This window comes from Lampetra planeri, chromosome 25 (assembly GCF_965212315.1).
Source record: "Lampetra planeri chromosome 25, kcLamPlan1.2.h2, whole genome shotgun sequence".
Taxonomy (NCBI): Eukaryota; Metazoa; Chordata; class Hyperoartia; order Petromyzontiformes; family Petromyzontidae; genus Lampetra; species Lampetra planeri.
Window position 1 is genome coordinate 8,378,453 of NC_136131.1, and position 12,988 is coordinate 8,391,440.

The 12,988-nt window shown below is 41.5% G+C and overlaps 1 protein-coding gene and 1 long non-coding RNA gene across 4 annotated transcripts; one reads left to right on the plus strand and one right to left on the minus strand.

Annotated features, from left to right (window-relative positions):
* The first annotated feature begins 165 nt into the window (after positions 1–165).
* On the plus strand, positions 166–12,988 carry LOC144727400 (uncharacterized). Of its 2 annotated transcripts, none has more exons than XR_013587377.1 (5): positions 166–420; positions 5,060–5,161; positions 5,464–5,602; positions 8,140–8,206; positions 8,352–12,988. It is a non-coding gene; the product is annotated as an uncharacterized LOC144727400 (long non-coding RNA). The 2 variants fall into 2 exon arrangements; XR_013587376.1 differs by having other exon boundaries at positions 168–420; positions 5,060–5,170.
* On the minus strand, positions 3,211–12,190 carry LOC144727399 (sialic acid-binding Ig-like lectin 12). 2 transcript variants are annotated; one of them, XM_078606190.1, is made up of 8 exons: positions 12,102–12,189; positions 10,948–11,062; positions 9,559–9,906; positions 8,479–8,754; positions 7,484–7,849; positions 6,254–6,562; positions 5,444–5,545; positions 3,211–4,093 (listed from the first exon to the last, which is right to left on the minus strand). In XM_078606190.1, exons 1-8 carry the CDS (start codon positions 12,150–12,152, stop codon positions 4,014–4,016), a joined length of 1,647 nt encoding a protein of 548 aa, XP_078462316.1. In that variant the 5' UTR covers positions 12,153–12,189; the 3' UTR covers positions 3,211–4,013. The 2 variants fall into 2 exon arrangements, with proteins under 2 accessions (XP_078462316.1, XP_078462318.1); XM_078606192.1 differs by lacking the exon at positions 5,444–5,545 and having other exon boundaries at positions 12,102–12,190.

Genomic DNA, 12,988 nt, shown 5'->3' on the forward strand with positions numbered 1-12,988 from the left:
TTCATTCACATAATTAATCCAGTTTCCGCGGATCTTCGGCCGCTTAGCGTTATGTACTTCATTTAATTGTGTAATTAATGCTCGGAACATTTCGACAAACCCCCACCCCCCCCCCCTATTTTAAATCATGAATGGTCGAACCCAGTTACAAGGGTGAAGATCTCGTCCAATCGGAGCGGCTGTTGTTGGGGGAGGCCCTGACCAATCAGGGGCGGGCTCTTTCAACTCTCGTCATGGCGCCGGAGCGGCCGTTGTGGTTCCCTCTGCCTTAGCGCGAGACCAACAATGACAATATCTACAACTATTGATATTGTGAAAATAATTCCACGGGCATAATCGTAATGAATAATAACGTGTGCTTTGTCACGTCCGTTCCGAAGCGCTGAGGCCAACGTGCTTATGCTGAAGTAGAGTGAACAGGTGAGAGCCGTGAACATGATTTTGAATTAAATTACGTTATGTTATCACTATTCAAATTGTCTAAAAAATGTTCTAATCATTGTTGGTGAAACCAATGCTTTAAATGAAATGAAAGTGCTTCATCTGTGCACGTTCAAAACGGTGTTGTGCATATGCGCGCTGCGTGTTATCAACCTTTCATTACGTACACATATAGCAATGCACATCCTTTCATTTATTGGAGGGTCAAGGTTTGACATACGCAGTCCATCATTGTCATCTGTACAGGGTCATGCTAACTACGTTGCCTGGTATACAGGAAGTCCTGGTTTCCATACTGACCCTGAAGCCTGTATATTTGGAGTTGTTCTGTTCTGCTCATGGTCGCGTGGATTTTTGTGCGGGTACTCTGGTTTTTACCCTCCACATTTAGAAACATGCGCTTAGAGCATATGGCTGCTATAAATTTCCGCGTGATAAACCATTGAATTGGGCTATAATTTGTGGCCACGTCGCTTCTGAAAAAGAGCTGTAAGGCTCTCGTGGGCCGTACCTGGTAAAATCAAATAGTCGTTGAATAGTTCCAAGTTTTCACAGTAAAAACAAGCTTGTAAATGCACCCACTCTTGTTTGCATTAAAAAGTATAAAACACGTTATTTTGACCCCATAATACAATTTGATGTTGCTGAATGAAAGTTGGTGGTTTCCTTTCGATTTGTTTAATTTGTTTTCTGTAAGCCACGCACTTTTGTTCAGCACATCAAATTTGATTAATTCTGGGGTCAAAATAATGTACTTGATACTTTTGAGTGCAAATAAAAGTGTGCATTGAAAAACTTGCTTTTTACCTTTTTTCTTTTATAAACAAACTCGCACGGCCTTTATACACGTCCATCCTTCCCTCCTACCATCCCTCCAGCTAGCCAATCAATTTTTGTTCTCATACAGGATAGTAAGTTCGCTTGTTAAATACTCTACTGTATACTTTCTAAGTCTCAACTATTCTGAGGAAGGTGCTGCAAGGGTTGCACAGTAGGGTGTGATGTTCCTGTTTAATGACAATTGAGTAATTGCATGTAATTTTATCGACATCGGATGTTTGGCCTATACCTGTTCATTTGTCTGCGTTTTTATCCATGGGATAACCCAGAGGAAACTCATGAAGAACGGGGGAAGAACATGTGAACTTGACACAGCATGACCAGAATTTATTCCATCAGATGCACAATTAAATTTATTCACAGAATCCCAGGAAACCGATCTCACCAAAGCCCAATACACTGTTTCACGTTGCATTATAATTAATAATCCAATGCAACTTTTTCGTAATATAATAAAAATTGGTTCTCGAGCACAGTAAGACACATAGGGAAGTTAAGTCGTTCCAGGAACTCTGTCTTCCAGTTCCTCTCCCGACATCCCTCTTCCTGCGTGTCAGATTTGGAGTGTTTCACCCAACCAATCTCAGCCACGAGTTAAGACTGATCACCTGCAGCGTAATGAGCATGGGGGTCAGGCAGGGGGCGCCTTGGCCCCCCTGGTGGCCAAAGCTTTGAGTCGGGCCCTCCTTGCAACCACCATGAGATATGTTTTCAACAACAGTGTCAAAGAACAGACGTGGTTTAATTGTATTCTTAGGTTTTTTTCGGTAAAGTCACGTAGGTAAAACATCAAAATTAATGAAAATAAAATAAAAACAAAAATCACGACGTTTCGGAGGCAACACAATTTTGATGTTTTACCTACGTGACTTTACCGAAAAAACCTAAGAATATGATTCCTTGCAGTCACGAAAGCTTCAAATCTAGACGTGGTTTAATTGTGTTTTTTTTTTTAAATGAAAATGCTTAAAGATGTGATTCGGCAAGAAGAGCTGCGATATATCATCGCCTCGGTGCAACCGTGGTGCCCCACCTGACCCGATTTCTGCACCCCCTGAGCTGATGTCGATACTACGCCACTAAATTCAGGAACATAAATACATGTACCCGATACGTGTGTTTTTCTTTTTCAAATAATTGTGTGCATTTTTATTATGAAGCCATTGAGGGATCCCCTCCTCCATTGGCAGTGCATAAAAGAGCTGACGTTGAATTTGAGTGCAGTTAAAGAGTGGAGAGGTAGCTCATTACTATCACAAAATGCGATAATTACATACAATATGAGAGTGGTTGGACCTCCATTATACCAATCATTGCAATACATATGTAATAGGTGGCTCTGACACGGGATAACTTTATTTATTTATTAAAGGTTCTTCACAGCCACGACTCCTCTCGTTACGCGGATGCCGTCGTTCGTTCTTGGCGTGATTGCGTTGCCCCGCGCCACGTGGCGCTCACCCCGCTCTCCACCGCACCGCTGGCTGGCGGCGCGCTGGGAAGCGACTGAGCGGCTGGAGGTCGAGCCGCCACGTGGCTGGTGGAGATGGCGAGGCAGTAGCGACGGGGAGCTACTCTTCGATCTTCAACCACCAACCCCAACCCTTCCGCGACTTCCCGCTTATATTCCCTTTTCCCAGGCTAAGCCCCGCTTCTGGCCACGCCCCTCTTGGAATCTTGGAGAATGTTCCAGAGGCTTCCATGGTAGCTCTGCCCATTAACCTTTCCCCCAGATAGAATCCCACTACTGATAAGGCATGGACTGTCTGACAGTATATTACACATATATCACGTTGTGTAAGACTTTGATTCCGCAAATTTCCTTAATCCGTGCAAGAGCGAGCAGTGTTTGTTGAGTGAAGGTGACGCTTAATTTACCTGGACATACACCGTATAACAAGCCTCCTTCATGACCATGAAATCGTCAAATCTATATTGGAGAGATCACCTCCAAACATTTAATCAGCATTAACATACAAGTCCTGATACATACGTGGCACAACAGAAGTGAAACACCCACCCCCAATTATGTATTTGAATTGCCAAAGTGATATGTGTGTTTGTTTATTAGGACCCCTATTTACAGACATTCATAATGCTAATCGTGTTGCCATCCACTTGGAGCCATTTCTCTTCATTTACAAAGTTTTGTGAGGAAGACGTGTCTTAAGGCACTATTCTATGGGCTGTCGTTCCATCATGGCGAACATTTGAGCAAGCACGGACGCGTACGCTATTGCAGAATTTCTAAGCACGATTATAAAACTTGGGTAAAGAAAATTTGGATTGAAAACATTACACACATGTACAAACAGTAGGGGGCACTAAGATGTATAGAGTACAGTTATCCTGTAATAGGCGGTAAGAGCATAAGTTATGCCACGCAGGGAGTGAATTTCCTTTTTTTACACTGCAACCTATCATATTACAACAAAATACTGAATTTTGTCACTTTGTGAGCAAAGTCATTCATATTTAATGTAACTTCCATAACTTTGGTTAACTGGACATCAAATGGAGACCGATGCCAAATGAGGCTTCAGGTCACCAATGTGGTGCAGAATTAAACATGATCGCAGTTTAAAGAAATAATTCAGTCCATAGAGTGGGCTGAACCCATCTTGTAGGCTTCTCATGGAGTTGTAAGCAGTCCTGTATTTTCATGTATAGCATAAGACATTTGTAAAGCTCTACTTTGTGGGAAATAGACATTTCCTGGTTTTGAAAACTGTTTAAGCAGAATGACATTGAAGAACCAAATCATCGTAAACTTGAACCTCTTCTCTATGTTCAGTTGGAGTGATGGCCGGTGCTGTAGGAAAGAAATGTAATGCCACACACAGAGTTAAACGATAGAGGGCATGACAGGGCGATGTGTTTTTCCAAATACATGTCGAAATTTTTCTTACACTGTTAGATTTCAATGTAGTTTAGTTACTGCAATTCACATATTCTTAACATCGCATATGACTATAAAAATGGTGTGTTTTGAAAACTTAATTTGCTAATGAAAAGCAACGTAGCAATATGGCAGCACAAGACACTTTTCAAGTCAGTGCACATGAGCAGTTATGGCATGGGTTTGCTTTGGATAATACATTTTATAGTGGCCAATATGCACTGATTGGAAGTTTAATTCTTTCTAAGTAATGGCGTTATGTACTGGTTGTAACATCGATCAAAAAGATCGATCAAAAACCCAATCGCTGACGAAAATGGAACAATAGCTGTGCAAAAAGAAGAATTGAGGGAGATTCTAGAAATTACCATAATGGGAGAAATATTGGGAGAAAAAAATATCTCCAAACTAGAGACATTAATGTATGTGACTGTTAAAAACATCAAATGTGCTTGAGGAGGACACCACTCGACGAAGAGTTGATGGGTGAGTTGATGGGTGAGTTGATGGGTGAGATGTTCCGAGAGATGATCGGAGAGATGATCTGTGAGCTGATCGGTGAGATGTTCTGTGAGGTGAGCAGTGAGATGAGCAGTGAGATGAACCGTGAAATGATTCGTGAGATGTTTGGTTAGGTGATTGGTGAGGTGGTGGGTGAGGTGATCGGCTGAACAGCTATTTTAGGGCATACGCATCTAAGAGGACAACCCCAAATTCAGCGACATTGTTAGCAGGGCAAGCCGGCCTGTGCAGGACACATCGCTAGACAGAACGATGGTGGATGGACAGGATTGGCGATGGCATGACAGCCAAAGGAGGGAATGTGCCCGGGAATATGACCGCCACGGAAATGGAGTGATGACGCCAGTTTATTCGCAGATGGATTGTGGGCGCTGCAGCACCATGATGGATGACGACGATATGGAAAGACCTTCAACCTTAATTTGAATCTTTCGTGACTGCAGGAATCCATACTCTTTGGTTCGTTCGGTAAGGTCACGTAGGTAGAAAATAAAACAAATAAATTACGACGTTTCGGGCGCAACACAAGCGTCCACCTGATGATGGATGCTTGTGTTGCGCCCGAAACGTGATTTATTTTGTTTTATTTTATGCCTTCATCCAGTAATGGCTCGACAAGGGTCGATGATGATTGTGATATATTTTTGATACACGGCATTCATTACAGCACAATAAAGTAATGCTATTCTTTGAACAAGATGTGTATTGTATAACAATATTGTTATTTTATGCAGTTTTTACCTTTCTTTTTCTTTAAATAGAAAAAAAACAAGCCCACAGCTCCCCAGGCCAGAATAGGTGCTGCCAGAGATATGAGACAAATCCGTTCACTGATGCCCGATGCTGGAAGAAGAAAAAGTACACTCTGCAGCTTTCGTCTCAGTAAAATTGAGAATTACGGTATGCACAAAATAACTCTTCACAAGTATTTTCTGCGATATAAAATGGCGTTGCGACGTACATGCCCATCGTGTGCAATTAGTGTACTCGTGGGCAGAATCAGATTCTGCGCCACAAGCCATGTTGCCATCGATTGTGTCGTCTTTTGAATTTGTGGATTTAAGCAACATTTTAAAAGTCCATTCCGCCGCCTGTTTACTGCCGATGGTGTGCGATAACCATGATGTTACTACGCACCGTCTGCTCATTCACACTACTCAATTGGGGTTCAACATCGCAATAATTTCATGTTTTGCTTCCGATTGGCAGTATAATGCCCCAAGTGACTTGCGAATTACACTATACTGGTTTTGTGAGTTCTGACCAGGTTGGGAAAAAAGTGGTAATTTTTCCAGTTTAATAATGAATTGATAGTTGACTGTTTGCCTATTTGTGTCAATTACTATCCACCCATTTGCTGAAAGTCTCACTGAATAGCGGATGTTACCCAAACGATGTAAACATAATTATTTCCATCTCCAACAACTGGGGGAAAGGTGTATGGACCAACACAAAATAATGTCTGGCAATCGACAGAGACATTCTCCTTCATCTAGATGCTTGTCCAGTATATTGCCACTTATTGTTATCATTGCACAGTGCATTGCTTACTTTCAAAATACAACGCGATGGTTTCCTGGAGCATTGATCGGAGGTTCACACCCCGCACAGAGCAAGGACACTTCTTTCCACAATGGTCTGCTGATGGCGTGAAGTTAAGTCTGCTTGTGATGTTGAACGTTCCATCTGGAAGCGCCGTTTCAGTCTCCGTGATCACTCCTCCAGTGATGACATCCTCGCACCAGGTGATGTTTATCGAGCCCCTGGGGTACACGTTCGCTACACTGCAGCTCAGGGAGGCCGGTTTTCCAATCGCCAGTGCAGGCACATCTTGCTGTGCGAGCACGCTGTCTGGTACCGCTGTGATGCAGAGACAGAGGAGTGGACATTAACACAACGTTTTAGTCTATAGTCTATACGATTAAACGCTTCTGACGTTTAGGTTAGACAATCATGGCATTAAGCCCACGAGTATTATTGTAGTCAGTTTAACACACAGTAGGGTTTCGCGACCAATAGTATCTATAATAGAGGTGTTTGGGTGAGATCGCGTAAATATATAAATGTGTTGTTAAACCCGCCACCAAGACAGAGCCAATCAATAAGGTTTGTCATGTAAATAAAATATGCAAAGTCGTTACTAGTTTAAGCACACAGGTGTGTTGAAGAGGAACCCACAACATTGTAAATGATGAAGCTGGAACCCACAACATTGTAATTGTTGTGGGTTCCAGCATCATCAGCGTTGCTCAAAAGATGCAGACATTGTACTCGAATGGTCAATATTGTGGGTTTTACCCACCAACACACCGGTGTGCTGAACTAGTAACGAATTGGCACGTTCTGTTTACGTGACAAACCTTACTAACAGGCTGTGTCGGGTGGTGGCGGGTTTAACGACACATTTATATTTACGTGATCTAATCCAAAAAACATCTCATATATGTTGTTTTATGTTCGTATTTTAAGTTGTGCTCTATGTTGTGTTTTATGTTCGTGTTTTATGTTTATATATAAAGGGAGTGGATTTGATGTATTCGATTTCAGTCAAGTTCCGAATGCACAAAACCGACACTGCTTCTGAACGCGCAATAACATTTTCACCACAGTATTGCAAGCATGGGTACATTGACACGTAGAGTACGTAGTCTTACATGCAATACATACTGTTATTTAGATATTTGGGACTGACAAATTAAATTGTTAAAGCCCCCAGAAATGTGTGTCTTTACGTGCATAATTATAAAGCCTTGTCAATAAAAATGCTTTAAAAAGACTCACCAGTAACCTTCAGTTCAATTCCCATTCTTGCAACTATTACTTTACGATCTACTTCCAAGTAAAAAAAATAAGTGTTTGCATCCGATATTCTGATGTCTTCAATGAGTAGAGAACAGTTGCGTGCTGTCAGGTCACCAGGTAGAGACACGCGGCCTTGATAGTCTATTATTCTTGTGGATTTGGCACTGACTCGGTAGACAAAGTTTTCAAAATCTCTCGCATCGTTGAGGAGCCAGTAGCCTTCCACGTGTGACGATTTAGTGAACGTTTCAGTGCAAAATGAGCACGGGAGCATGGCCTGTGCACCCTTCGTCACGTGCACCACCTTGGCCCCATACGTCACTGAGGAGGCAACGCCGCCTCCACCTGTTGTGAATAAAGAGTCACGTTTGCATTCGAGCGTTCGTTTTGGGAGTTCTTTCAGTAATATTTATTTTGTGTATTACTTTACGACTTTTTGTATTTGTATTAATTTTGAAGATATATTTTTCTTGCAAAGATTCTACGCTGATCGCATCCACGCCGCTTTTTCGAACCACACAATTAGGCCATTTCTACACATTTTTATTGAATTTGCTCTGTTGTCCGTATATATATTTGACGCTTAATACCTTCGGATTTACTAAGCCTAACGAGCTGACATTTTGTACACACAGACTCGTCGTCTCGCGAGACAATTCAAGATTTCATTTCAAGAACCGGTCCAGATCCCACTGATCCTGGGTCTGTGTTTTTTACTTTATTTTTAATTGCACAAGTTTTTTTCTGTTGCATTTCACATAGCACACAACGGCGTAATTTGGTTCTACTAAATTATGACGAAGGCTTCTTGTCATAACTTCCCATTAATGTTTTTTTTCTTCTCCAGGTTAAATGTATCAGCCTGGTTAAGTCACCTGCATGTAAACAAGTCATACCTAATGCCAACACACAATGGTGCAGGTAATGGGATTTAACGATGTGTTTTGCATGAATGGCAGTTACTTGTCACTTACACAACACTTTTAGATCTTCAAATGAACTACCACTTCCTTCGGTGTTCGTTGCTGTGCAATGGTACCAGCCGGAATCTTCCACCTGTACTCGTCGTATTGTTATTATTTCTCCGAACGTGGCCAGTGACTCTTTGTGATCATTACGCATTTGTCTGACCCACGTGACGTTGTGAGCCGGGGGCCAGCTGTCACTCTCACACGTCACAGTCACATTCATGCCCTCTGTCACTTTGTCGGGGTCAAACTTTACTTTCATGTATCTGGGTTTATATGGATCTGAAAATACAGATGAATAACATTGGGAGAGAATTATGGATTACGGCGATGGAAATAATTGGATGATATTGAACTCAAATATTTACTTAATAAATGCGTAATATCATAGTGTTACTTCACACATTAAATACCAAATATCTTTGCAGTTCATCAATTTTAAACGCGAACAAAAATTTACATTTCAACTTCACTTGTCCACTTACGAGTATCTTTTACGTCAAGTATATATAAGTATTAAAGGAAACCCACTAATATATATTTTATTAATGTCCAAATCGTGTGGAACGCGAGGAGCGCCGAGCAATCGGAATGCATTGCACATTTCAAGTATCCCTGGGAAGAGAATGTCAGAGTGCACATTGGTGAATAGTTACCGTGTAAAACAGTTGTCAACGAGTAATGTGACGGTGAATGTATTCACCGATGAATCACGACCTTAAGCTCACGACTCATGCATTCACCTGCAGGCGTGAACGGTGATGTTTGTATATCTGTATATGCTGTATTTAATGGGTTTATATAACCCCAGACAGCTATTAAAATCACGACATTCACTCCAAGTGTTTAAAAAAAGAGGATTCATTATTGAATCAAACGACTCCGTTGAACTGACATTAAAAAGGCCAAATCAGATTGCATAAACACTACAAATGCTGTATAAAAATGTGTCCTAAATTGTGATGTTAATATTTGAAATCGCCAAATTCATCAACAAGTAAATAAGTAAAAAACTTTTTTTAAGATATGCAATGACTATATTTTCAAGACGACATAAGAACATGAATAAAAATAAGTGGGACATACATTTTACTTCCAGCGTAATTCCTCGCTTTCCAGTGAAGCCGTTCGTCACCACAAACCGAAAGAAATAAGTTGAAGCATCAGAACTTTTTACGTCGATAATCTTAAGGGAACAGTTTTTTTCCTTCAGGTCTCCAACGAGAGACACCCGGTCCTTATACCAAAACACTGGAGCTATTAGGTTGTACACGTTAATTGATGAATGCGCGTAGTCTTTCTTCCAAATAGCCAGCGTCACTTTAGATCCATCACTCTCGGGGTACGTGAAGGAACAGGGAAGAATCACGGTGCTTCCAGGGCAGGTCACGACCTTTGGTCCATAATTCACTTCCCACTCCACTTCAGCTGCCACTAGAAGCAGAGCCAACAGAAGCAGCAATAATCACGATCATGTAAAACCTGTCAACCAGCAGCCAAATGTGGGTCATGATACGAGTGACCAGTCAAAATCATTCGTCATTATACCATTACGTGAGCATCACACGGTTGGTGAATCGGTTGCTTAATTATAATATTGCGAAAGATAGGTCATCTATCTAATAAAAAAACATTCACAGCTAAGCGGGTTCATGTCATGGTGTCATAGTTATCACACTGGAATTATCCACAGGTTGCCGAATAGATTAAATCTTCCGGCGTGGCAGTTTGAACAATGGGCAAGTTTCTAAGATCGCCCTGCCATGCGCACCCAGCAGTATAAATGGATGCCCCGCAGTCGATCGGCAAGGTCGCGTGTGGTGGGGCAATGTGTGGGTGTTCACGCCTCTTCCCAGGCACGTGACCAGTGCGGACAGCGTAGGCCAAATAGCCACTCGAAAAAAGCTCTCTGGAGCTCACGCGCGGGGAAGTTTCTGCTAGCAGTGCTATGAGCTTAAGTGATTGCAGCCCTGCACATTTACGGCTAATATATATGTTAATAGATTTAGAGACTCCATCACGTCCTGAAGGTCTTTTGATCTCCAACTGCTCGGCACTGCCAAGTCTAGGTTGCACTCATTTGGTGACCGGGCTGTTGTTAGCGTGGCACCCAAGCTGTGGAACGCCTCGAAATCAGGCAATCGGAGTCGGTAAATATGTTCGTCTGCTTTCAAAACCCAAAGTGGCCTTCCCTCTTTTGTTTAGTCGGTTGCCCCTGGTTCTGTTTTTGTTTCCTCCTTTTCATGCATTGCACATTGGGATCCTAGGCTGGATTACATTTTAAATTGTATTATTATTAATGGCAAGAGCAGGTTTTTGGTTTCATGATAAAGTTCCAGGAGTAGCAAAAATAAGACGTGCGCCCCATGATGAGGGCATTTCATTGCCAATGTGCCATGGAGGGGTGGATATGGCGGGCATTCTGGCCATGTTCGTATGAGACGGTGTAACATTTGTGTGCATGGCATAACGTACCTTCTGGGTGGTGTCTCAAGGCAAACCAACAAATGACACCGATCCACATTCTGCCAAACACTGCTAAGCCTTGCACGTGGAAATGCATTCTCATAGCATTGAAATACAAAAAAACCTGGGCACAATGGCAGGACACAGCAGCACAGAAGCATTGTTTTACTTATTTTTACCCTCATTGATTATCATCAATGATCAGCTAAGAAAACATGTAAAAAATTCGAACAAAAACATTCAAGTAACTCATTGTAAAACATCCCGTTTTTTATAATAAGTCATGGAAGGCTGTAAGAGATGAAGTGATGACGTGATTGATTCAACATGGTTACCAAAACCGGGGAATTATATTCACGATTTAGTACAAACATTTGCCGCAATACTTCCACAGAAATATAAAGTATAAAGTACACTTTGTACACAAATCGGTGTGTGTACATCCACACGACTGCATGCATCTCGTGCCACGTGTTAACATCTGCGCTGGGAATACTGCACAAAGATGTCCAGATGCGGTGCCGCCTCAACCTCCTCCTCGTGCCTTGTCGGGTCATCATTAGCGACACTAAAGATTTGACCATTAGAAAATCTTTCATCTTTGCATATATACACGCGAATAGCACTTGCCCCAATAGTCTGTAGAAAGCTATAGGGGGGGATCTTTGTAATTCTGGAAGTTAGCTCCTATCATGGCTGCAAGATTTGTACGGAATGTAAAATTGCTAAAATCTAGGAAAAATAGAGTACGTTTTGCACGGCGTTTTAACTTTTGGTAAAGCTATGAAGGTTTTAAACTATTCTAAACTAAACTATTTTTTCATTTTACCAGGTAAGGCCCACGGAGCTTATTGAGCTTTTTTTCAGAAGTGAGCTGGCCACAAATGATAGCTCAACGAAGTGGCTTACCGTGTGGAAATGTATAGAATCCAACTACCCTAAATGCATGTTTCTTAATGTTGAGGGAAAAACACAAGGACCGGAGAAAAATCTTCACGACCTTGGGTAGAACATGCCAACTCCAAATATACAGCAGGCATCATGGTCGGGATCGAACCCGCGACCTCCTGTATACCAGGCGAGGGTGATAACATCTCGCCCCAAACAACAAGTGCAAGAAAAATGATCAATATAAAGTATACAACAATGAAAATTATCCTTACCTCTGTAATGTCCAGCCTTATTTTGGATGTAATGAAAAGCAATGCTCTCATCTGAGAAGTTGATTAAATCAGTTTTCTTGTTTTATACTTCATGAGAAAAGGGAACCAGCCTTGTGACGTCCAAAACTCAATTTCTTGTTTCTTTTTTTAATAAACAGGAACTTGCACGGCATTTCAACACGTCTGTCCCCCCTCCCACCATCCCTGCAGCTAGCCAATCAATGTTTTTATAATAGTTTATTTTGGTTACATCGCCTGAATATAAATGTGTCGTTAAACCCGCCACCACCCGACACAGCCAATTAGTAAGGTTTGTCACGTAAACAAAACGTTCCAATTTCGATGATTATCTAATTAGTCTTGGCCAGTAGTTACTCGGCTTGCACAGAACTTCAACATCAATTGAGTGTCCTTGTGGCACGCGTGTTCTGCTCCTGCTCACAGTTGAACCAGCCTTGTGATGTGCAACACTCAATTTCTCTTCTTTTTTTAAATTAACAGAAACTCGCATGTTGCTGGAACACGTCCGGACCTCCCTCTGACCATAGTACGTTTTTGCAATTTCCTGGCTAATTGTGTACATCTTTTTAAGTTGTGTGTACAAAAAATAGCACTGTTTGGTAATCGTGCAGAAATTTCACTGACATTTACCTTATCTTTTCCAGTAAATTTACAAACATTATAAGCCAAAATTACAAAGTAAAATCCATCAAAACACCAAAAATATTTAACATGAAATACCCCAATGGTAGGTGTAATAAAGAGAATAGCACATTTGTTATTTCTACTGTTCACATTACTGTATAAACAAATAAAACATAATCCTGAGATTTTAATGTTTTTTTTTCAACCACTTAGGTTGTCAATTCCAACATCGAATGCGTACT

What these genes read in the sequence shown, in the direction of transcription:
- LOC144727399 (XM_078606190.1), bottom strand. Translation starts at nt 12,152, where the DNA reads ATGAGAGCATTGCTTTTCATTACATCCAAAATAAGGCTGGACATTACA. An exon ending in TGAAGATCTAAAAGTGTTGT is followed by an intron (nt 7,850 to 8,478) that starts GTAAGTGACAAG and finishes TATTCACAACAG; the next exon opens with GTGGAGGCGGCGTTGCCTCC. An exon ending in AATTGAACTGAAGGTTACTG is followed by an intron (nt 6,563 to 7,483) that starts GTGAGTCTTTTT and finishes TCTGCATCACAG; the next exon opens with CGGTACCAGACAGCGTGCTC.